This window comes from Varanus komodoensis, unplaced genomic scaffold (genome assembly GCF_004798865.1).
Source record: "Varanus komodoensis strain SLA01 unplaced genomic scaffold, ASM479886v1 scaffold8, whole genome shotgun sequence".
In the NCBI taxonomy this organism is placed as follows: Eukaryota; Metazoa; Chordata; class Lepidosauria; order Squamata; family Varanidae; genus Varanus; species Varanus komodoensis.
The window spans coordinates 10,047,211-10,071,485 of NW_025336481.1; the positions used below are offsets into that span (position 1 = coordinate 10,047,211).

Sequence of the window (24,275 nt, forward strand, 5' to 3'; positions counted from 1 at the left end):
CCTTTGGCCTCTTCCAACTCTACTATTTTGTGATTCTATGACTACAAAGGAGAGGCCAGAGTCCTCTGCAAAAGCCATTAACGTGTGCCCCAGTTCTTGGTGAGTCAAGGTGTTTGGTGTCTTTCTTGGCCATAATGTTTTTGTGCATAACACGCTGCTGATATGTCAAGGCATCAACTGGGCCGGTCCTTGCTCAGGGGCATGATGCTTCCAGACTTACATTTGCTGAGGATAATGATACCCTTAGAACCCTACATTTCAGCTCCCAAGAGAGCAATAACTGAATGTGAAGGTCTTTGACGTTGCATAGATAAAGCTCGCTGGCTTGGGGTCAAACCTGGTAAGGCATCACAAACAATATGGCAGGAATTGTAAACTAGCTGTGAAAGGGGGTAACAGGTGTGCTTTAATTCTCCTCACTTGATAATTCCAGTGCTGTGCAGCAGAAACTCCATCAACAGTGAATGAAGCAAACATTCTGTATTATTTAAATTTTCCTGCTACCTGGAAAATAAAGAACCTTTTGACGGAGGGCTGGTGGAAGATGCTTTACTGTGCTGTAGAGACAATATTTTCTGCTGGGATAAGATAAAAAATTATACATGTATAATGATGAAGCTAGGAGATGTGGCATAAGCAATTTTGCCAGGAAGCTGCCAACGAAGAAGTCAAATCTGCTCCAGGCGCCGCTTACGGAAACGCAATGCCAGCTTCACGATATACCCACAGAGCATAGGATGCTTTGTGCTTTTGTCACCAGGAGAGCAAACCCGGACGCCTTCCACCCTCCCCTGACTCCTTAGTCCAGCCTAATCAGCTGTCCAGATCTGCTTCTTCTTTAACTTTAAACTGGACTTGGACGGTCTAGACCTTCAAACAGAAGACCATCCTCTCCTCTCCAAATGGCCATCCTACTTTCTCCCAGATCGTCGTCTCCACTGCACCACACCATCACCGATCCTACCCCAAAGCTAGCTGGCATGACTCCTCAAAGGCACCATCACTTCCCTATGCCCATGCAACATGTACCATAGTCGAACTAAACCACACACTCAGCTGCCTCCAGAAGTGTCCTTATTTGAATGCACAAACAAGGAATGTTCAAACATTATATTTAAAGCTCCCCTACATATGTAGGGATGCAATAAATAAATAAATAAACAAACAAACAAATAAATTTCAAGTATCTCCAAATACCAGGGCCTTTGGGATGCCTTGAGTATATCTGAAAAGTAGTCTGGAAAAGCTGTTGCAACAAAACAAAGAAATCCAAAAACCAAACAAAGGAAAAAAACCTCCCAAACAAGCCCTAATATAAACCAGTTTACACCATAATTTGTAAATTATGGTTCACACCATAATTTACCAGTGGACACCATCATTTTTAATGGTGAAACACCACCCCAAAGTTAGAAGATCACATAAAATTGCTGCAAGTGCTCCTCTATGTTGAGCTCAATAGGCACTGCAAACCAAGAGAAAAGGTATACCAGTTTGAAAACTAATGCTATTTTCTTACGGGGGCACCTCCGTTTTACCAAAGAATACACTTCCATGGAAGAATTGTAGGGGCGTCTTCCCTCACTGCAAGCTTCCCCTATAAAAACTGACTGCAAAACCTTTAACTTCTGCAGGAAAAAAATGCAGTTTGCCGGCCAGCCTTCCCAGGACCAAATCTCTCAAGGTAGAAAAGTGTGGGAACAAGATGAAGTGGGCTCTGAGGCATGCTTTGGAGTCCTTCCAGAAGCAATGCTTGGAACCAAACACAGCCCAACAGCCTCTGCACTGGCTGTCCACTGAGAGGATGGCTGCTTTGGAAGGGGTGAATCCAAACATGGTCCCCGAAGACATGATGGGAGGGCGCATCGGCCCGGTAGCCGCTGCCTCCCAGTGCCTAAGCCACTGATCTAGCTTTCCATCACACACTGAGAGGGCTTCTCAGCCTCACAACAATACACAGAACGCGCTCTGGCACAGTTACTTAAACTTCCGCGGGGTCTGTTTCACATCATTCACTTTCAGCTTCTTGTCTGCTGCAGCTTTTTTGGAGGAAACGTAAGTATTTGCATTCCCATTCTTCTTGGGATTTGTGCATGCGTGGGCCGGGAGCCCCTTGAGAGGGACTGCTGAGCTATGAAACGAGGAGGGGGGTTTGTGGGGTCTCATGTTGCCTGCCCCCTGGATCATGGCACTGCTCTCAGAATGGTGCCTCCCACCCAGCTGCTGCCTGGGGGCGGTCCGCTTTTTCGCCTCCCTCCTCCCTTCGCAAGAATGTCCCTCGTGGGCTGATGACGAGCTGCAAGAGGCTTCAGCTGCCTTAGGGGGGCCCTCATAGGGGAGAAACTGACTGGCTCTTTCCCCACGCAAATCTCTCCTGGGACCTGCATGGCCCGTGGAGAGTCTTGCAAAGCTCTCATGCGGTGTCAGCTGTTTGCTTGGCAAAGGACTGTGCAAAGACTTGCTCTTGCCAGGGCTTTTTAATGTCCGGAGGGCGCTCGGAGCAGTCTGAGGCCTAGCTTTGGCCGCCTTCCCCTTCTCCGCTTGGATGGTTTGCATCTGAAGCCACTCCAGCTCCAGAAGCCGATCAACGTACCTCTCAAGGAAGCCCACCGGCTCCGGTCGTGGCTCTGACCTGCACTCCGTGTTGACAAACGCTGCAAGCCCTTTCAGGTCCCAGGTGTTGAAAGGGGGTGGGAGAAAGTCGGGGTAATAGTAGTCCGATTGCTTAAACTTTTCATCAAAGAGGTGCTCAAAGCTAAGAGGGTCGATTTCTTCTGCTCGGAGGTCAAGCTTCGGGGGCGTGCAGGGGGAAGGGGGGATGGGGATTCTCTCGGAGTCAGAAAGATCACTGGCACTGTCCTCATCCGAATCCTCTTTCAAAATCTGCATGGATTTAAAGTCAAGAAACATTGCATCAGCAGACGCGCCCTGATACATCAGACTGCAGGAGCTGGCTTCAGCCAGCTGCCCCCCCGAGTGGCTCTCTGAGCTCCTTTTTTGTTCACAGGGAAAGCTCTGGGACAGCGCGCCTTCCGCCCTGCTGGACTCACTCCACGAAACATCTTTAAATGGCGCAGAGATTTTGCTTGGTCCAACTTCATCCTGCTTTCTAACCAGAGGCTCCTTTTTTAACCGTGATGCTCTAGATGAGGAAGTGCAAACGCTTGCTATTCTAGATGAGAAAAGAAATATTAACAAGAATCAGTCTTTTTTAATATAATCACAAATGTCTGATTAGAATCAGAGAACAAAGATAGGAAAGACAAAATGCATCAACAAATATGACACAAGGAAATAATACAAAGTAGCCACAAAAGGTTTCATAAATATCTTGGTTGTTACATCAGGTGGTCTTTACTGTGATGGTCTGTACACAATTATCTCTAAGTTTTTCAGCCACCACTGCAAACAAGATTATCCTAGAAATAAGAAATTGAGCCATTTCAACTCAGAGGTAGAACATCTGTAAAACCCAATAAAGTAGTTTGAGAGCTGGACAAGAAATTTTATTTGGGTGTTTTATCAATGGACACAGAGAACACAATGGGAGATATGTTCCATTGTATTTTGGGTGCATATGCCAAAGTAACTGAGCTGGCAGTCCAGTGTATCTGCTATCTGAGGCATTGAGGGCATTTTTGGAAGTGTAATCTCATCAGTATTTTCATCAAAGCAGAGAGTATTAGTGGCCCACCTTGATGAAGTATAATTGCAACTGAGGACTCAAAATTATTCCTATATCTTGTGAGGTATCCTTCCCAAAAACCTTGTATTTACATTGCAGTCCTATACGTCCAAAAATGGCACCAATAAATTCACTGGGGCTTGCTAAAGATACAGCAGTATGGGATTGCAGCCAGAATTATTTATAGTTTAAATGTATTAGACTCAGTGCTTTTTTACCAACTCCAAAGCTAATGCAACACTATATCTACTAATAAAGCATAATGCAATCCTTTGGCCCTGTAATTGCAGATTTAGATTGATTTATTATTTATTCTGCTTGAAGCACTGACTATAAAGGTTTGGGCAACTTGAGCCAGTTTGAAAATAACAGTCTCTGCACCATCACTAAATGAAGTCCAGACCCTGCACACTTTGCAGCAGCAGGCATTTCTCAAGGACAACAAAGATGAGATCTCAAGAGCTGAGACTGGACCGTCTTGAAGGTGTGCTTCTAGATCGAGAGAGGTATTACTGCCATTCTATATGACTCTGGTGCGCCTGCAACTGGAGTACTGTGCTCAGTGTTGGGCCCCTCATTACAGAAAGGATACGAGTCAGTGCAGCGTCGGGCCACAAGGCTGGTGGCCGGTTTGCAGGGGATGGGGTATGAGGCGAGACTGAGGGAACTGGGTCTCTTCAGCCTGGAGAAGAGGAGACTCAGAGGGGATATGTTGGCGACATACAGGTCTGTGAGGGGATGTCACACAGAGATGGGTAGAGACCTGTTCTCCCCTGCAGAGGAAGGCAGGACGCGCTCCAACAGAGCAAAGCTCAGGGAACCAAGGTTCCATTTAGATGGCAGGAAGCACTTCCTGACAGTTAGGACCCCGAGGGTGTGGAATGGGCTTCCATGGGAGGTGGTTGAGGCCCCATTGGTAAGGGTGTTCAAAGAAAGGCTGGACATGCACATGGTGGGCATGTCATGAGCAGAGACGGCTGGAGCCGGGGATCAGACTAGATGGCCCAGGAGGCCCCTTCTAACTCGCTCTGTTTCTATGGTTCTATGTTTACCACTCGGTGGCTAGGGTCAGATAGGACAACAAACCACAGTGGGGGGGGGTTTAGCATGGTTGGTTGGTTGTCTTAAACCACTCATGGTGTTTCACCATGGTAAGTTTGATCTTTAGAAACCACTGTAAGAAACAATGGTTTGTTCTGTGGTTTCTCTGTAACACTATGGCTTGCCATGGTGACTGAACCCAGATTCATGGTTTTCACAGTCCTGGTACCATGAAATCCTCTGGAAAGAGGAGCAACTGCAGGAGCCACTCAAGTCATCCAACTTTTATGTGTGGACTGATGTGGAAGAGGCAGGCAATTTAGGCCAGGAGTGATGCACCTTGGGACTGAATCTCAGGCACAGTGGCTTATGGGATACATGATAACAGCAGGAGGACTTAGTATGGAGGATGGAACCCATGATGAAGTTGAAGCCACTCAACTTTTTGTCAGGTAGCGCATGGCTAAAAACCATCAACTATGGTAACCATGCAGAAGCCCTGCACTCACACACGACCATCTTGTGTGAGTGTAGCCAGCCTCCAGGAACAGAGTGGCCAAAGGAAAGAAGGCAGGGCTTCTGCATCTTTAAGAGCTGTGCAAAACAGCAAATTTCAGCGGGTGTTGAAGAGCCGTCGTGTCTGTTATGAAAGGTGTACCAGCCCTGCCTTCTCTTGTATTTGCATCTGCCTACCCCTTGACTTTCTCTGTGAATTAGGCAGCTATTTTAACCACAACTTACGCAGAAGGACCAACAACTTAGTACTGTTTGTGGAAAAATCCCTGACCTCAGAGATTAACAACTTTGCAAAGAGCACTGAACAGAAGCTCCAGTTATTTAAATATAGTGATCTGTTCTGTGCTAAAGCCATTTATGGAAACATAAAAACATAGAAACAGAGCGAGTCAGAAGGGGCCTCCTGGGCCATCTGGTCTGAACCCCGGCTCAAGGCAGCTCCACTCATGACATGTCTACCCTGGATTACATATGCCTTGAAGGTCTCATCCAGAATGTGACCACTACAGTTTTTACTGTTAAATATACAAAGAGGGTTATTTCCTATTTAAAAAGCATGCTTACTTACTAAAACATGGACGAGGAGAAACCAGTTAATGCTGAAACTCTATGGACACATACCAGGGACTCCCATTCAAAATTCCCTTGAACTGAGTGGTTTTTACTTTCGACTAGACTAGACATAGGATTGTGCATATCTACAGCACACCTGGGAACTGACTATTCAATTCTAATGAGAATCCCCCAGTCTTTTAGTAGCCTATTTGCATGGTATAAGACAATCTAGCACATTCTTTATGCTGAGATGAGACCCATCAAGTTCTATGGAATTTACTCTGCATAGCCCAATTAAACATTCAGTGTTCGGTCTTTTAGATTGTCTGGATCCTACCCTCCACCCCATGAGCATCCCAAGTGTCAAGATCAGTGCCAGAGACCCTACTCCCTGGTCCACCAAGAAGAGCTGCTGGGTCGGCAGGTGATGAGGACAAGGCTTCTAGCCAGCAGCCCACACTTTTGGAACACCTTTCGCAAGGAGGTGCATATGGCTTGACCACAAATGGCTTTAAAATGCAAATTCGGGAGACATGCTTCACTGAGTTCTGTTGTACTTGGAAAAGACATTGTTGTACTTGAAAAAACAATAATCTGCTGCTGGTGGTTCTCATCATCCACCCCTTCCTATTATTTTGTGGTTTACATGTTGAAATTTTAATTCTATTTTCATGTGATTTAGAGTCTTGCAAGGCAGTCTATGAGGGCAGGGTATCCTGAAAAGCTGTTTAAAGCATGATTTAGTAAGTACACTGAATTGTACCTTTGAGCTTAAGCAGATGTGGATATGTTAACAATATATTTAATCATTAAGGTGGAGCAAATGAATTACAATTTGGAACTGAAATGAAAACCTGGCATTTATATTAAGGGAGAGAGATACAAAAGTAAACATAGACATTCACTGGCTGCTTAGACAAATGCCATGCTTGGATCAGTGCTATTCAATTCATCTCAGCCCAGCTATGTTCCTGATTGTGTGAGTTTCTCTCTCTCTCTCTTGTTCTGAAGATATGTTCCAAAAGGGCTCCTATTTTAGGACTTTGCCTAATTAGTATACAGTGAATAAGAAGCACCTGACAACTTGCCAGCATGTAAGGAAACAAAATGTATTCTTTGATGTGAAAATTAAATAAGCATGCATCCAGCCCACAGTGGCTGCCACTGAAGTGTTGAAGTAGCCGTTTCTCAAGGTCAAAGCTGTAGTCACAAGCACAAATTCACACACCCTGAAGAAGCCTAAGTTTGCTAGCCATGGGTTCATCTCCCCCCACCCCATTTCAGTTCTCGCTGGGGCTGACAGCTGAAATAGTCCAGATTACCTGGAGAGCACCAAGTGGCCTCCCCTTGAACTAAACCAGTCCACTTGGATGAGCTGACTTCATAAGGAACTCAGTTGCTGAACAATCTGACACATCTCCCTGTGGAAGAAACCTATATATCCCTACAGAAGCCTTCCTGAATTCTTCAGGAAGACACTAGCAGCAGCAGAACTGTGCTTCTTCACTAGACCACAACCAAAAGATCCATATGCATAGCTACAATAACATCTGTGTGGGCCTCTAACTAGGAACTTTCTCTTCCAGCCGCAACCCTGTTGGACCTCACTGAATGTTTCAGAGGAAAAAGGGCTACACTTTCAGAGCAGCAAGTATACACAGGGCAGAGCAATTGTCACTTCCTTCCAACATCTTGGAATTGGCCATCCGGGCAGGAATAAAATCATGGAAGACCAAAGACCATGGTCTCCAGCTTGAACAGCCAAGAAGGCCATGGCTGATTGTACTGAAGCCCACTGAAATAACCAGCAGACCTAACAGGGTTATCCTTCCATCTGACCATCTACAGCATGGATCTAATTGCCATAAACAGGCAATTAAGGACTAGCATCATCAAAGAAAGAAAGGAGTTGAATGGCAACCCACTGCTGGGCCGTGTTTCCAAAAGAGGATACATTTGCAGCCGGCCAGTCCTTGAAATCCACTTTCATATCCCATTCCTGGAAATTCCGCAAACCTTGACCATACTTATCTTTATGTTTCTTCCTGCTCATAGCCATTCCCTCTCTTTTCAGCAACATTACACACCATTCTCTTCCACAGTTGAACGCATATCAAAGAAACAGAGAGCCAGTGTGGTGTAGTGGTTAAGAGCATGGGACTGGGACTCAGACGATCTGGGTTCTACTCCCCGCTCGGCCATGGAGCCACCTGATGACTTTGGGCCAGTCACAGACTCTCAGCCCAACCTACCTCGCAGGGCTGTTGTTCTGGGGATAAGATGGAGGAGGAGAATGATATAAGCTGCCTTGAGCCCTTTGTAGGAAAAAGGATACAAATCGAAAAATAAATAAATAAATAAAACATTACCTGTTTTGTTGATGATCTTCACAAAAGCGGCTTTTTTCTTTCCAGTGAACATTTATCTGTCTGTTTTCTGTAACCTGACAGCAAGACCAAAAGATATTAATAACTGTGTAATTATAATTGCAATAAAGAAAAAAACCCTCTTATGCCTATGAATAATGTGCACAAAACATGAATTTAAGAATCTTCACCTTTTCACTAACAGCAGGAAGATTTTTGGCTGGTCTGTTGGAAGAAGTTCTTACATGGGGTGGTGATTTCTTTGGTTCCTTGGCACTTGGATGGCTCTTTCCTCCACTGGAACTTGTAGTGATTAAAAAGAGCTATTTTCAGAGATTCATGTTTTTTTAAAAAATCACACAAGCAATTCTTTACCTCAACAGAATGAGCTTATATATTCACAGTTTGCAGACATTTCAACTTATGCTAAAAATCTCTGTAATTCTTCTATGGTTGTTAGTCTTACAGATGAGAGTAAAAAAGATCCATGTAGAATTTTCATTAGCTGAAATGCTTTATTTTATATCTTTTTACTATTTGTATGCTGGGTTTGTGGAGATTTATGCAACATTAGCTATGAAAGAATTGCACTGCAGAGATTTCTCAACTTGCAGCTGATACCAAGGTTAGAACTTCCTATCTCTCCCTCTCTCCCTAAACAACCAAAAATTCTTGACTTTAGAAAAAGATTAAAGGAAAGCCAGTTTTAGTTTGCTATGTTTTCCAAGGTTCTCTCCCTGTTTCTGCTTTGTCAACAGTTCTGGGAGCCTGAAAATGTTTTCATCAAGAAGTCAAGTAATTCAAGAAGTAATTCAAATGTTTCCATCAAGAAGTCAAGACAATTATCCCTATTTGCTGACAACCAGATGGTTTCCCTTATTCAACCCCCCAGGATTCTGACTCATGCCCATGTGCCACTATTGTACAATTTTCCAGACAATAATTATTCAAAATATAAGGACTTCCTACTGTGTTGGTTTTTGTGATGCTGCCTTGGCAGGAAAGGGTGCGGGAAATGCCAATAGAAACATGCCACCACTGGTGTCCACATATGCAAATACTCCGTATTAGATGCTGTGGGTTTTAAGATAAAGAAAAAAACACAAAGATGTAAAGGAGAATGATAATGTGGGAGTCCTAAGGCCAGTAGGTAACTTTCAAGTACCTTATAATTTACTGATCAGTTCACACAAACATGGGCTGGTTAATAATTTACATCTACTCCAAGCAGGCCAGATGGCCTTTAACAGCGCCATTTCCTGTGATATCTGAAGCAGGCAAGGGTGGATGATGGGAGTGGTTAACAAACCCTTGGTCTGATGGGTGGTTCTTTAAGCAGCCCAAGCAAAGGACTGTTGCCAGGTATGGACAGCAAGCAACCCTGGCAAAGGCGTTTATGTACGTAAGACCAGCAGGCATGCAAACGGCATGACCGGAATGGTTATCAAACACCCTGTGATCATGCAAACTGGGTCACTGTCTCTTGTTGAACATGTGGACAGCTGTGCAGGAATCAAAAATGGTCCTCTAACCCACATAATGAAGTAAAAGGCAATATATGTTTATTATTACAGTTTGTGTGAACGTGCAGAGGAGCGACGGAAGGCCACCTCTCCATGGTAGAGTGGTTGCTTTGCACACGGAAGGTCCCAGATTCAATGCTCAGCACCTCAAGAAGGTAAGTTAAACCCAATGGAGCGCTGCTATCAGGCAGTCACAACAATACTTGGCTAGATGGACCAGTGGTCAAACTCCAGTATAATGTATTCTCCTGCAATAGTAAGGCGTGCATTATACAGCACACAGTTAACTTAAAAGGAATTCTCTGCCACATGTTAAGCCCACATACTCAGAGGGCTTTAAATAGCCAAATTCAAGAAAGAGACAGCTATCAGTTCTATGGACCCTCCATGTTCATAAGCAGTCTACCTGCACATACCAAATGCTGGGGAAAGACACCACTACAAATCTGCTTAGTAGTACTAGAAGCAAAATGTTGCCCAGACCCTGCATCTGGACCAGCAGGATTATTCTTCTGCCTTTACTTTAACATTTAGCATCCATTCTAGATCTTAAATGATATGTTGCATTTGCTATTTGAAATGGCATATACTACATGTTTGCTTGCCTTTCTGATGCAGTTTGTAGCCCATCTGATTTTAAAGCAGCTACTCCTACAGAACACCAGCAAAGTTTAACCTCTTTAAATGTTTTCCACTTTGAATTGAAGCTTTGACTCAAGACAGTCACACAGCAAAACATTCATAACACTGACAGATGCATAATGGGCTGGAAGGAAACAGTGGCAGTGAACACATGTGTGTCCTCAAGCTAACAAGGCATGCTGCTCTAATTTTGTGTTATAAACTGGACAGTTCTCCCACTTCCTTTCCAACAATTATCCCCCACAAAAAGTCCGGTTCTCTAATTCTGTATTTTTGTTACAACAATCCGCTACCACATAAGTATATTGCTCATGCTGCATTTTAATCTGCTTCCTGTGCGTGTGTGTGGTATTTTGGTTGTTGGCCCCAGTATTAGTCAATAATGCCAAGAAACAAACACGAAGAGCCAGAGTGGTGATCAGTGTGTTAGCCTGGGGATCTGGCAGATCTGGGCTCTAGTCCCCACTCAGCCATGAAGCTTTGGGCCAGTCACTCCCTCTCAGACCAGCCTACCTTACAGGGTCGTTGTTGTGAGACTAAAATGGAGCTATGCAAGCCACCTTGGTTTCCTCTCAAGAGGAAAAGAACCGGGATATGCATTATTATGTAATCACGATAATGCCTATGAGTCTTTGCAAAGTCCTAGCATAATGCATCAGAGAAGGAGATGCGTAACAGCTGCCGCTCTTTCACGGAACTTCATAAGCAGCGGCCCGCTCCTCCCACTGAACTACCTCCTTAAACAGACCCAGACGCGCCAAGCGAGATCCTTACGTTACCCTTCCTTCTCCTTGGTGGATTTCATGAACCGAAACGTCCTTTCGCAGGCTGCCCCTGCGCAGCAAGAAGGGATAATCCCGAATGCCCGGCCCCATCCTAGCGGGGCTCGCACATCTCCTTCTCTCCTTCCTACCCCTTCGTCCCCTTTTTGCTTTTATATGGGCTTGTGCAAAAGCAGACGCGAAGGAGATCTGCGGCGCCGCCAGCAGCGGAGCCCTCTGTGCAGCCAAGGCACGGGGCTCGACAGATCCTACGGCGGCGGCTGCGGCGGCTGCAGTAAACAAACGCCACGCATCGCTCTTGGCGGGACTGCGCTGCTGCTAACGGAGCGCTTCCCGGAATCGCCGCTCTCCGCCGGCTGCGCGAGACCGCGCGCCCCGCTGCTGCTCCCCCGGGGCCCCCGGCGAGCTCCTCGCCCGCCGGTCCTCGACGCCGCTGAGCAACGAGCGGGGGCAGGTCGCGGCGGGCGCAAAGCATTGTGGGCGCCGGAGAGAGCCGCGCAGCGCCACCTGTGCGCAGAGCGGGTTGCGCGCCTCGCCGAGCCGGACGTGCCCGGGCGCTGCGGTGCTCCGACGGCCCCTTTGGGATGTCGCTCACTGTCGCGCGGCGAACGGGTCTCGGCTTCTTCGCGGCCGGTTAGGACGGACTGCCAGCGCTGGTTGAGAAAATGAGGGCATCGCGCCATTTTGCATTGGACGTCCGCTTAAATTCTCGCACCCTCATCACAGCCACAGGGGCTTGCTACGGCTGTCCCCGGCCCCTTGCTGCTCCCGGGGTGGTCATCTGGATCCATAGGCCAAAGAAGAAGACAAATCCTGGAGGTCCAGAAGTTGCCCACTCCTGACTCGATGGAACATTGCAAAGATAGACCCAGAATCACAGTCCATCGTGCTTGAGTGCAACATAGTTCTGAATTTAAGGATGTGGAAAACATGATTCTACTGCATATAATGGGCTGGGGAGAAGGTTTGGGGAGGTGAATTATTTTGGCTGAGGATTTTTGGAGGACTGAGATGTGACAACGTGCTGGGAGAAGTGGTAGCTTGTGTTAGTCAAAGAAGACAAGAATGTGAAAGCGAGTTCAGCCCAGGGATGGAGACGAAGTAGATTTTCAAATGTTTTACAGGGAAAAGTGATACGAGTTGGCGGGAAAAGTAATATGGGGAATGAAGGTGAGTGGTGACTGAAACACAGTATCAAGCGAGGCAGTGGGCATCAGGAACAGAACTGGTGTCAATTTCCACTGATAAAGAGAATAATCAAAGATATAAGGGCTGAGAACGTGTGATGTTTGGTCATGGATATACTGAATTTAAGATAGGAAAGAGGACGATATCAGACAAAGGGTGAATGGAGGTGGAATGGTCCCTAGGATCGCCAACTGACCCAGGGAAAGCCTGACTGCTCTTATGCAATGTAGAGCACCTTGATGTGTTGAAATTAGCAGATAAAACTTTTGACAGATGCATAGCTACATGGTCAGTTGGATACTTGAAAACAGTAAAACTCTGAATGGAGAGGAAAGTTAGGTAGCATCAGCCTATAGATCACAATGGTCACAAAGAAATCTTCCAGGTCACCTGCAAGTTTTCTTTAGAATATACAAAGTTCAATCTGGAAAAGGTTTTCTGCAAGAAAAACTATAGGATGGAGTTTTTCTGTGATCATATGTAATAGGCAATTAAAAAAGAATTATAATTTCATAAATGTTGCTGCAACATATTGTTAATTTTAAAATTTAATCCTATGCAAGTTCAGACAGAAAAAAGGCTTATGGCCAGCTGGTGAGTCCTGGGAGTTGTGTTTCTTTTCTTTCATGCATAGAATTGCACCACTAATTAACTCGCTTTGAATCAAGATAGTTGCTTTGAAGAAATCGGCTGGGGTGTGTTGGGGGGCGGGCGGGAGAGAAATTTTACCAGGATGCAAGGATGCCCAGGTTTCAGGGATAACCCAGGGAACCTGGCAAGCAAAAACACACTCTTTGGAACTGGAGCATTTTAGGGATTAATAGACGGAGAGCACAAATTCGAAGCTTGCTTCCTCAATAAATTCCACTTCATGAAAAGGGTTTTACTCCTCGGCAAGTGCGTATAGGGCAGCACCCTGAGTCCGTGTAATCAATACACTTGAAAGGCAGCGGGATTTTTCAGTCTCCTCCTAGCTCAAGCCCCAGCATAGCCACGACTGCCACGGACTGCCCTGGGGCAGAGCAGTGCATCCATCCCACGCTTGCCCAAATCCCTCCGTCTTCGCTCCGCCCCGGTCTTTGCTTCCTCGCGTTTAAAAACCCCACGTCCCTCCCCGCGTTGCGGGCGGAAGAGCGGGTGCGGCGGCTTCCCCTCCTCGTGGCGCGCAGGCGCGGGCTGAGCCAGGCCCACGAGGGGCGGTGCGCGGAGACGTCACAGAGGGCGGCGGCGCCGTCCCGCGGCGGCAGCGGGGCCGGGCACTTTGGGGATGTCAGCTGACCCGCGGGGCGGCTCCCTTCCCCGGCAAGGCGGCGAGCACCTGCGGCCCCCTTCTGTGCGCCTGGCCGGGGCTGCTCGGGGCCTCGGCGCGCCTGCGACGCGAGGCGGCGGAGCGAGGGACCCGCCCGGGAACGCCTTCCTCCGCACAGAGCCTGAGCGCGGCTGCATGTGGGCTCCCGACTCCCCCGGCGTGGACTCCACCTCCAGCCAGTGCCGCAGCCTGAGCTTGCCCCCCGCCAGCCCCACCATTCAAGCGGACAGCCTCCAGACGCCCCCCAGCCCCGGAGGCGTCCTCCAGACGGCGGCCTCCAGCTTGTCTGCCAGCCTCGATTCCCTCTGCGCCCAGCCGCACGGCCCACCAGCGCCGCTCAGCCCAGGAGAGCCGCTGGATTCCTCCAGTATCCAGACAGACAGCCTCGATTCCCTGGCTGGGCGCTGCGAGAGCCTTGCCTCCTTCAGCCTTCTCCAGGACAGCCTCCAGCAGCTGGACAGCCTTGAATCCATCAGGAGCCGCCTCCGGTTGGTTTTCAGCCTTGGCGACAGCCTGGAAACCTCCAGTGTCCATCCGGACAGCCTCCAGTCTGCAGCCAGTTTGTGCGACAGCACCCAGGCCTCCAGCCTCCAGTGCGACAGCCTTGATTCCCCCTGCAGCCTGTGTGACAGCCTCGAGACCTCCATCGCTCGGCCTCATTACCCTGGATCCTACAGCTTCTGACTAGCACCTGTGGTAAATTCTCTTCACCACCTATCCCAAGCCTAAAGCGGCTCTCATAAGAGCTGTGGAAGCAACCGCTAGGCCTCTATCATCAGTGCCTCTCTTCTTGCCAACTTCGAAGCCTTATCCTCCATGTCGCAACGAAAGTCGTTGACAGGAATGGCAACCTCCACGCAAGCCACTGCTTTGCAAGAGCCGATGGGGTCACGGCCCCCACAGCGGAGCCCCAGCTACCTTTCCGATCTGTACCAGAACATGCTGCGGGATGCAGAAGCTCGGCGTGCGGAGCAGAGGAAGGGCCAGCCGCTGCACAGCAGCAGTAGCACCAGCCTTTTGACTAGCTCACTCAGTGAGGAGACGCATGCTCAGGGTGCCCCAGTAACCAGCTGTGACCCGCATCTTAGGCCCATCATGCGCCGACGGGCCAGGTCCTTGCCCAGCTCTCCAGAGAGAAGGAAGGGCATGATGGCACCGTGCCGAGTTCCAGGATGCAGCACGCGCAGGAACCGTGTCAGGTTTGCCGATGCTTTGGGCCTGGAACTGGCTGAAGTGAAGGTGTTTCAAGCTGGGGAAGACCCGTCGATTCCCTTGCACGTGCTGTCTCGCCTGTCGATCAATTCGGATCTTTGTTGCAGCAGGCTGGACCTGGAATTCACCATGCAGTGCCTGGTGCCTGACTTCCAGCAGCCCGCTGACTGTGAGGACTTCTCCAGCCGGCTGCAGCAGCAGCAAGTGTGCCTGGAACGCGTGAGCAGCTCAGACCTGGGCCTGAACGGCACTGTCAGAGTGATCAACTTGGCCTTCGAGAAGCAGGTCACAGTGCGCTACACCTTCAACCACTGGCGGGGCCAGCATGAGGTCCATGCTCAGTGGCATAGCAGTGTTCCCAGAAATGATGGGTGGGAGCAGGTGGATGCCTTCACATTCTTCCTTCCTCTGCCACCTTTCCTCCTCCAGCTTAGCTCAGGGGTGGAGTTTGCAGTACTCTACCGTGTCAATGGACAGGAGTACTGGGATAACAATCAAGGGAAGAACTATACCTTCACATGCAGGAGTCATCCGCTGAAGATGCCCAGAGAATGTGAGGAGAGCTGGATTCACTTCATCTAAGCAGAACGAGGAGATGAAGAGGTGGTTGTTCATTGCCGGTCCTGTCTGGCATCTCTCTTATTCCTGAGGCACCAAAGAAATCCTTCAGAATAAAAGAATAAGAAGTGATATGCAGAAAAGTTATTTAGAGAAGAGGGTTTTTTAAAGAAGGATACAAGGTTATTGCTTGCATTGATTTATACCCCAAACACTTGTTTGTGTGTGTGCGTGTGTGTAAATCTGCAGAAAAGACAATGTCAGGAGAAGGCAGGCCAGTGTCCTTTGCCGTTTTGATTAACTCTTTCAGTAGATTAAATTATATAGAGTATTTTAAAATGTATGATTTCTTTTTTCACCCTGACCCCAATCCTGACACTGTCTGTAGTGTTGCACTTAGTCAATGCACTTTTGCACTTCGGGGGGGGGGGGGTAGGTCTTTGGCAAATGGGACACAGTCAATTTGCTTTTGCTGCTTTTTAGCAGAAAAAGAATGTTGCACAGTTCTAATGCACTGGTTAAATACAGCAGGGCCTGTGCTGCAGGAAGGGATGTTCATAAATACTATAAATATTTACATGGTTTTTTAATACAGTGTGTTTTATAAAATAAACATGGCAGTATACATTAGATATTTAAATTCTCAAATACTAATAAATTATATAGTAGACAAATCACACCTGCCTTTGCTGGAAGAATTCTTGTCCTTTCCAGGTTAAGGTCAAAGTAGATAAGGTTGCGGGAGACAAAGAGTGGGCAGGAATAGCATAGAGCTGCTTGTTTCCTAGCTTGATTTGTTCTGCAGAATAGGGACAATTTTGCAATGTGTTCCATTTGAGGATATTGGAATGTTGCACCAATCACTAGCTCCTGTAAAGCACTGAAGTAATCTATTGCTGTAAAGTTAGATAAGCACATGAGGGTGATTGGCCAAGAAATTACAGCCAATAGTTGAAAGCGGAAATGATGCTGAACTTAAAAAGCAAATTCACTGTGCCAGTTTGGACAACACTGCAGCCCATCATGGCTTAATTAATCCTCAAGGAGTGTTCTCCACATTTCTAAGTGCCACATGACAGCTCATTGCAGGTTAATTAAACCTTGAGGAGCTGCAGTGCATGCTGCCCACCATTGCAAATGTGCAGCCTCCAACTGGGAGTTGCTGTGTCTTGTCATGCCGTGCTGTCCGTGCATTATGTGCAAAATTGCTTAACCCTTGATAATGCTCCGTGGGCAGGTTCAGCGGCAGACCAAGCCAGGGCAAGTCCCCAGTTGGGGGTTGTGTACTCATAATAATGGATGTCTCTCATCACAGCCCCTCAGGGTTTAACTACCCCACCGTGAGCTGTCATACAACATCAAGTCATTCTCTGAGATGCTTCAACAAAAGCTGGGAGAGGACTTTGTTATCTTTATTATAGCTAGGGATGTCTGATACATGATCTCTGATGTACAAGAGCCCAACAAAACAAGCCATGATGGGGAATTGTCAAAGAATTCATCTTGACGCACACCTTTGAGAATGAGAAACTGCCTTAATTGTTGGAAATTCATTCCCATGGCTTCAAACCTTCAGTGTTTATTTCTAATATAACTGTACATATCAGGGGTGTGCAGAAAATAGATTTGGATTTATTGATAAATCTCTGCACAATTTGGAAACGATCAGCAGTGATTTTTAACTCTTCAGTGTTTAAACATAGCATCAACCTCCACCTGTGCCATTATACTGGTAATTGAAGAAAATAAAACAACCAGGACAGGATTTTCATGTATCAATTAAGTTCTTGTACTCAGAGATGTTCCTGGACTCAGAATTATTTCATTTTGTATGTGGTTTTTGTGCCAGGCTCTGGTTGATGGATCTTGGTTTTTTTTTTTTTTTAAGTAACATAGTTCCTGCAAAACTGAAATGTGTCCACCCCTGGTATAGATTAACTATTAACAAATGTGCTGTGATGCTCTCATTTTTGTACCTATGTGCCAGGGTGATTTCTGACCCTACAATATATTGAAGCATGCATGTACTTCTAATGGGAAAATATTTCAACAGAGCAGTGCAGAGCAGTGGTGTGGTTACTCATGCATGTTAAAGATAGTGATGCATATGGAAATGCACATTTGTGCATGATGGTGAGAAGCTGCACAGATAAATAGACAAAACCCCACAGCAGCAGCAGCAGCAGCGGCTTCAATATGTGAGTGCCTTGACTCCGAAGAGTATAAATCAAAGATTTAACGTTAATTTAGTAGATTAACCCCAATCACCCAGTATTAGAGCCATGGAATATGGGGACTTATATGGATCTCTTCTGTACTGGCTGTTTGTAGTACATCATTCTAGGTCTATGGCAGAGATGAGAGCCCTGGCCTGTAAGCCAAATTCAGCCCCCAAGATGGCCCGTTTGGCTGTGGAGCCTCAGACAAGGCCTCTCCCTGCAGCTTTCCTGCCTTGGAGAAGGGAATCGTTGAGAGAGCAGCTCAGTTGCGATTGGAATGATGAGCAGGAGGTACAGCACTTGTACAGGCGCCCAGCACTCAGAGGACCAATCAGTCCGCTAGCCCTGCTCTGCAGTGTGCTGGCTCAGCCCATGTAGGCCAGGAGTGTCTTTAGAGACTTGTAGCAGTTGTCCAGGACTCCAGACAGGAGGGTTGTTTCAGCTGTACCTGGAGATGCCTGAGATTGAACCCGGGACTGTCTGTGCAAAGCATATGCTCTGTCACAGAGTGCAATCCCCTGTTACTCCTTTCCTGTGTGATGTGGGGAAGATGCATGTACTTGGCTTCAAGTTTCCTGCATTTTGGAATTGGGAAACTTGAGGGCAGGCTGCTCCACTGCCATGCATTCCAGCCATTCATGTAGTGTTCTGTCATGGAGATTGGAAGGGATCCCAGAGACCCAGAGTAGAAACTCATCTCAGCCGTACATGTTCTAAAGAGGGCTTCTGTGCAAGAGGTTTTCTCGAGGGGCCATTCTTTGGATTTTGGAGATCTTTGGAAGTGTCTGGCAGGCATAAAAAGAACATAGGGTAATGGAAAATGTATTTTCCTTATTGGAAACTAAGCCAAACAAGTATATTCATATCTCTTGTTTATCAGTGAAGTCGTATGCAGCCCAGCTAGGGACTTTAAACAAATCTCATGGAGCTTTCTTGGTTATTTCAATAGAGATCTATAGCAAACCCATAAACCCATCTTTATGAAGCCCAAACAGCAGCATCCCTGGAGACAGGGCAGGTATCAGCAGTTGTGGGGGAACCTTGCAAGGTTTGTAGAAATACAGCAAATGTATTTGACGGCGGAGGAAAGTCCTAAGGGGTCCCAAAACAACCCCCTCAGCAAAACTAGCATGCCCAGCAACCACAGACTTCTGACTGGGGATGGGCATGCAAGATGTGTTTGGAGGGTAGAAATGGTGCATCCTGGGAGAAGGTGCGGGTGACCAGCTGGAATCCTGAACAGGAGCCCTGCATATTGCAACATTTTGTATCAGGTCCTGCTGTAGCCACAACCACACTACTCGGGGCAAGTGGAGCTTTCCTTTCCTTGGTCCCCAGAACTGCTCCAGAGGTTCCTCTGGTTCTCCAGAGCAGATGTGGCGCACACAAGAGGAAGCTGTGGCATGGAGGCAAAATTGGTCCCAGGAGCATCCAGATACTTTGGACTTCGGCCCCCTTAATCCCAGACCACTAGACTATACTGCTGGGTCCTATTGGAGGTGTGGACCAAGCATCCAGGGGGCAGCAGTGGCTAACTCTGGGCTAGGCAAATTCTTGGAAACAAGTTGTAATGACAGCAGGGAAGAACAACTTGCAAAAAATGATGGCGTAATCCATAGCCATACCTGGTGTGTATATATACACATTCTGATCTTTCTGATAACAAATGTCTTTTTCTAGCTTCTGTTGAATTTAATAAGCATTTTAATGTTCCTGCAACAGAAAAATGTTAGGCTCACATACCTGATAGTGTTATATTTATTGTGTCGACAGTGCGCGTGTTATATAAATGATGAAAGCACTGTTGCACTTCCAGATGGAAAATTCATTTTTTAAACAAAGAATTTCCATGATAGCAGCATTTGAATGGTCTTGTGATGTTAGAAAAAGAAATGTGATGGCTGAAGAAAAGATGAAATGCAGTTCCATACCCCCAGTCCCAGATAGTTGTGTATCGGAGCAAATGACCAGGTTTGACTTTTCAGCTTTTCCAGTTTCTGTTCTAGTAACGAATGGGAGATTCGGTGTCTCTGAAGCATGCCAGATGAATCTGAAAACTGTGCATGGGCTGCGCCACCATTAGTGTTGCTCTTGGATTTGATACTGGAAGTTCGTTCCTCGTAGGTTTTCGTTTCTCACAGCTGTCTAAACAAGTGCATTTTCATTGGGTAAATTGCAGCACATGATGCTGTCCCGGGTGATGCACATGATGCTTTGCCTACTGTCAGAAGGGCTACCTGCCCTGGATCAGCACCACTGTAACAGCGATCCTTCCTAAACCTGTGCTGTAGCTGCCTGTGTTCTGGAAGTGCAGTACTCTTTGCAGCCATTCCTTTTCATTTCCTGTGTAATCAGAGTGCCTGGAAGTGTGGGTGCTGTGCAAAACCATAACCCCAGACTGGTGCTTTACGTAAACAGAGGGATTGCCTTGCTGGATTAGAACCTAGTTCATTTAGTTAAGCATTTTGTGTCCAACAATGTCTCTTCAGCCATGCCTTCTAAAGTGCATGAACAGTGCGCAAATGTCATATCTATTCCCAGTACCCGGTGCATAGAAATACAGGGGTTTTTTAATTCCATTGAAAAATGTTGATAGAGTCACTCCTGTGTATGTCACCAAGAAAAGATGGTGCCATACTGGAGACTGGAAAAATTAAGAGGTAGAGCAGGGTGGGAAATTCTCATTTTCTTATGCCACCTTCGTTCATATTATGATGCATGATATTTATCAGATCTTGGAGACTTCAGAGGGGACTCTCCAGGAAATGGTAATTACCAGATACACTTTGGAAAAGTACATTTAGAATAAATGCATGCCATGTAAATGAAGAGAAAAGCCACTTAAAGCAAATGCTTTACTATGCAATATAGCAATCTGCTGTTAACTAAGCTAGAAGTAAGTATCTTATTTTTGTGTGTATGTGTGTTAAGGGAAAATTATTCAGGCCTGCTTAAGTGGAAAGAGTTAACGTGCAGTGTCACTGCTTGGGCATGTACCTGCTTCTTTCCAAGGGACATGATTACATTCCTCCACCAAGTATTGTGAAGAAAAACTGAAATACTTGAAAAAGGCCACAGTCTTACTTGCACCTACCTGGGAGCAAGCCCCACTGACTTTCAGTGGGACTTACTTCTGAGTAGACAGGTATAGGATTGCATTGTAAATTGCTTAGAAATGTATTTGCAAATACTTCAATAGTAATTCAGAGTATGAGAAAAATACAGATTTGTACCAAAAATGCTTCTGTTGCGTAGGACAAAATTACATCCTTAAACATTTTCCTCAGATCTAGTGATGATTGAAGCATTTTGTTTTGAAAAGGAAGCCAAGATATGTCAAGGAAAAACACTGGGAAGAAATATTCTCTGAGCAACCAGCATTAAAGCAATGCCAGGCGGTCCCACTATAGTAAATGCAATGCTAACTGTCTGTTAGAGGCTCTGCTTCTGCCAAATGGTGGCATCTGTCAAACCTTGGTGGAAGTAGAGGCCTCAGGCTGCATCAACACTGCCAGAATATGCTAAGCCAAGATTCTGTTTAAAGGTTATGTCTTGTACTGGGAAGGGTGACAGGAGAAGCCCAGCTTAGGCCAATGATGCAAAGAATTTTCTCAAGCAGAATTCTGTAATTCGGGTCTCTGATACACAAACCATACTCGCAGTTCCTGCATATCGCTCTTACCTAAATCATCTAACATTACAGACCATGGGAACGGAGTCTTCTTCATATGTATGCAGTTGCCTTTTTTGAAATGCTCTTGTGATATTCACGTGCTGGTAACTGTTTCTATCATCTCTGTGTCTGGATGCTACAGCATTACTTTTCCCCAACTATCCCTTTTAAATGTTCCTCCTCCCCAAAATCGGCTGGAGTCCCTTTGTCTGAAAAGATCAAATCCCAACTCTGCATGTTTTTGCCTTGCTGCATTTGGCTCCATGGTTTAGAGGCAATTTTGTCATCATTTTAGTACTATTCTCAGGGCAATCAATATTTGTGTACTTGCATTATCTTTCCTACATGCATTAATACTTGTATTTGAATAGCAGTGTATTATATTTAAAAGCACTTAAACAAAACCCAACAAGATGCTGTACTTAGAAATAGTCATTTGGCAACTGAATGTCTATTGTAGAGCAATGTTTAAGGTTCAGTTTAGGAAAACTTTACATGGAAGATGTTACTGAGAAGAAAATGCAAGGATTGTTGATGTCTATAATACTGTATACAAATACAATTAATCAGAGGTTTACATTTAACTCTTAAACATCTTTTTTAACTTTTTTGGCAAACACGTGATGTGTAATGCTTTGCTTGTTCTACCAAACATGCATATAATTTTTAATAAAATTAAATGCATTTTTCAATGTTATGTGCTTTTTTGTGCTGTGTTTACACATTGCTATTTTCACAGATCATCAAGGCCTTCCTAGAATACTTTCATTTGGGGCATTCATGGATGTATTTTGACGAACAAATACAGAACGAAATGCTTATTGGGTAGTTAAGTGCACTCTGCAAATTTTTGGAGTGAATTTATATGCCTGATTGTAGAATTGCATAATATTAAATTAATTTAGGATGCTTCTATTTGGAGGCTGAGTTTAAAAGACCTGAAGCTGGACAGAGCTGGATCCTGTCAGGGGAGGGCAAGAACACCAGCCTGTCCTCCATTTGGTTAGCCTCTCACCAGCCCCGTCTCCATAGTGTCTGCCTCCGGTCTGGCCAACACTTTCGCTGGCTGACTTGGGCCTCTGCTTAGAGAAGAGGCAGAAGGTCCCTTGCTGCAAAGTGGAGGGAAACTCCTCCAAGGCCTGCCAGCTTTACCAGGGATGGATGCCCAACAGGGCTATATCTGCTGGCCTGGAATGGGGTGGTGACACCCCTGAAAGCAGGATAATACCAAAGAGAAATGGTGGCCAAGCAGCTCCAGCCACTTTGGAGAGGATGCAAGGGTAAAGGCTGCCAAATCTGTGTTTGGGGAAGGGGGCTTGCTGTTCCTTCACATGCCCTGTGCACGTGCAGGGGACGGTATGGGACCAAGTGTGCGGGCGTTCTAATGGGGGTCAATTAGTGTAGTGACAGGTATTGGTGGTGTTGGGGACATGGTGTGGGTAGAGGACCAGCCAGGTAAAGGGAATGTGGCCCAGATGGTTAATCATTGTGCCTTCTTCTGGTCCTCACATTTGCAGATATGGTGGTCACCCTATCAGCCTGCACTTTAAATACCAGACTGGTACACAAGAAGACCTCCCTCATCCAGTGGATGGGATGGTTGATCTGACACATATAACCAAAACCTGAGTGGGCGAACAGGGAGGAATTATCCTTTCCCAGCTCAGCCCACCGTGGTACTTGCTACAGCATCAAGGAAACTGGAGCAACGGAGTGAGTTGGTGAGGTCTATAGGATTTCTGTCTCTGGAAGCTCCCTGGCCACATCTGACTCCTAGTCTGGAATGCACCTTGCATTGGCCCAGCAGGATAGCGACCCTGCAGTCTTCCAGCCTGGATTAAAAGAGGTTGTCTTGGTTGTGATAGTGAGGCTGTCAGGCTGCTGGTCTTGGGGAATGTTAGGATCCACACTGAGGGCACCCTATCTGGGGTAGGCCAGGATTTTATGGCCTCCATGACAATCATGGGACTGTGTCAACAAGTCAATGTGTCCAATTCCTGTAGCAGGGAACACCTTGGATGTGTTCTTTTCAGCTGGGCATGGGTATTGTGACCTGAAGGTGGGGGACTTTGAGTCAGTCTGTCATAGTCAGATCACTGCCTGCTTTTCCCATCTGCAGCAATGGAGGACCTATTAAGATGATCAGCCCCTGGAAGTGGATGGGTCTGGATGGTTTCCAGAGGGATCTTGGGAGGGGTTCTGACTGCTGGTCCAGCCAAACCTCTGGGTGATATCTGGAATACAGTGACAATCTGGGCAGTTGTCACAATTGTTCCTGAGTGCCCTCTTTGTAGTAGAACTTTCCTGGCTCCATGGTATACCCCAAGCTGAGAGCAATGACACAATGCAGGAGGTGGCTTGAGTGTAAATGGAGGAGAACTTCTGGCTGGCTGCAATCAAGCTCTGGCATATGTCCATAGTCAGGTAGGCTTGGAGCCAGGAGAATGCCAGAGATTAACTCACTGTCTGTAGTCAATCCTGTCTTTTCCTCAGAACAGAGCTCTCCAGGCTCATCTAAGGCCTACTGCATGCTGGCTCCATGGACATATTAGAGCCATCTGAGGCTTGCGGCAATATATTTGCTAGGCACTTCCAGGGTACAATCTCTTGCATCTACCAGGATGCAAACTCCAATGTTATCACAGGCGAATCAAGCAAGACATCTGGAGCACAGCCTGGTTAAGCACCCACCCCCCAGGCCTGACCAGATGAATTCCAGTTAGTACAGCTTAAGGATGTTGACATGGTTCCTGGACAGATTCACACAGTCATGCTTGTACTGGATCCTTGTCCTCTTGGCTCATAAAAACTAGCAGGGAAGAACTTCTGGCTGGTTCAGGGAGGTGGTTGTTGTTGTTGTTGTTGTTGTTATTATAACATTTCTATGCCGCCCCTTGCCGAAACCTCCAATTAATGCCTCCATACAAGAAGGAGTGGTCCCATGCCACCTGAAAGAGGTGGAGAAGAGGCCACTGCTGAAGAAACCCTCTCTGGACTTAGAAGATC

At 46.5% G+C, this 24,275-nt stretch overlaps 2 protein-coding genes across 6 annotated transcripts; one reads left to right on the plus strand and one right to left on the minus strand.

Annotated features, from left to right (window-relative positions):
* Window positions 1-420: 420 nt before the first annotated feature.
* Window positions 421-11,482, minus strand: FAM217B (family with sequence similarity 217 member B). 5 transcript variants are annotated; one of them, XM_044455495.1, is made up of 5 exons: window positions 11,108-11,482; window positions 9,133-9,237; window positions 8,355-8,466; window positions 8,167-8,240; window positions 421-3,172 (listed from the first exon to the last, which is right to left on the minus strand). In XM_044455495.1, the coding sequence occupies exons 2-5, from the start codon at window positions 9,192-9,194 to the stop codon at window positions 1,978-1,980; spliced, it is 1,443 nt and encodes a 480-aa protein (XP_044311430.1). In that variant the 5' UTR covers window positions 9,195-9,237; window positions 11,108-11,482; the 3' UTR covers window positions 421-1,977. The 5 variants fall into 5 exon arrangements, with proteins under 5 accessions (XP_044311430.1, XP_044311429.1, XP_044311432.1 ...); XM_044455494.1 differs by having other exon boundaries at window positions 11,103-11,180; XM_044455497.1 differs by lacking the exon at window positions 9,133-9,237.
* Window positions 11,483-14,286: 2,804 nt separating this feature from the next.
* On the plus strand, window positions 14,287-21,961 carry PPP1R3D (protein phosphatase 1 regulatory subunit 3D). The gene has a single exon (XM_044455570.1). The coding sequence runs from the start codon at window positions 14,424-14,426 to the stop codon at window positions 15,399-15,401; it is 978 nt and encodes a 325-aa protein (XP_044311505.1). The 5' UTR covers window positions 14,287-14,423; the 3' UTR covers window positions 15,402-21,961.
* The last annotated feature ends 2,314 nt before the right edge of the window (window positions 21,962-24,275 follow it).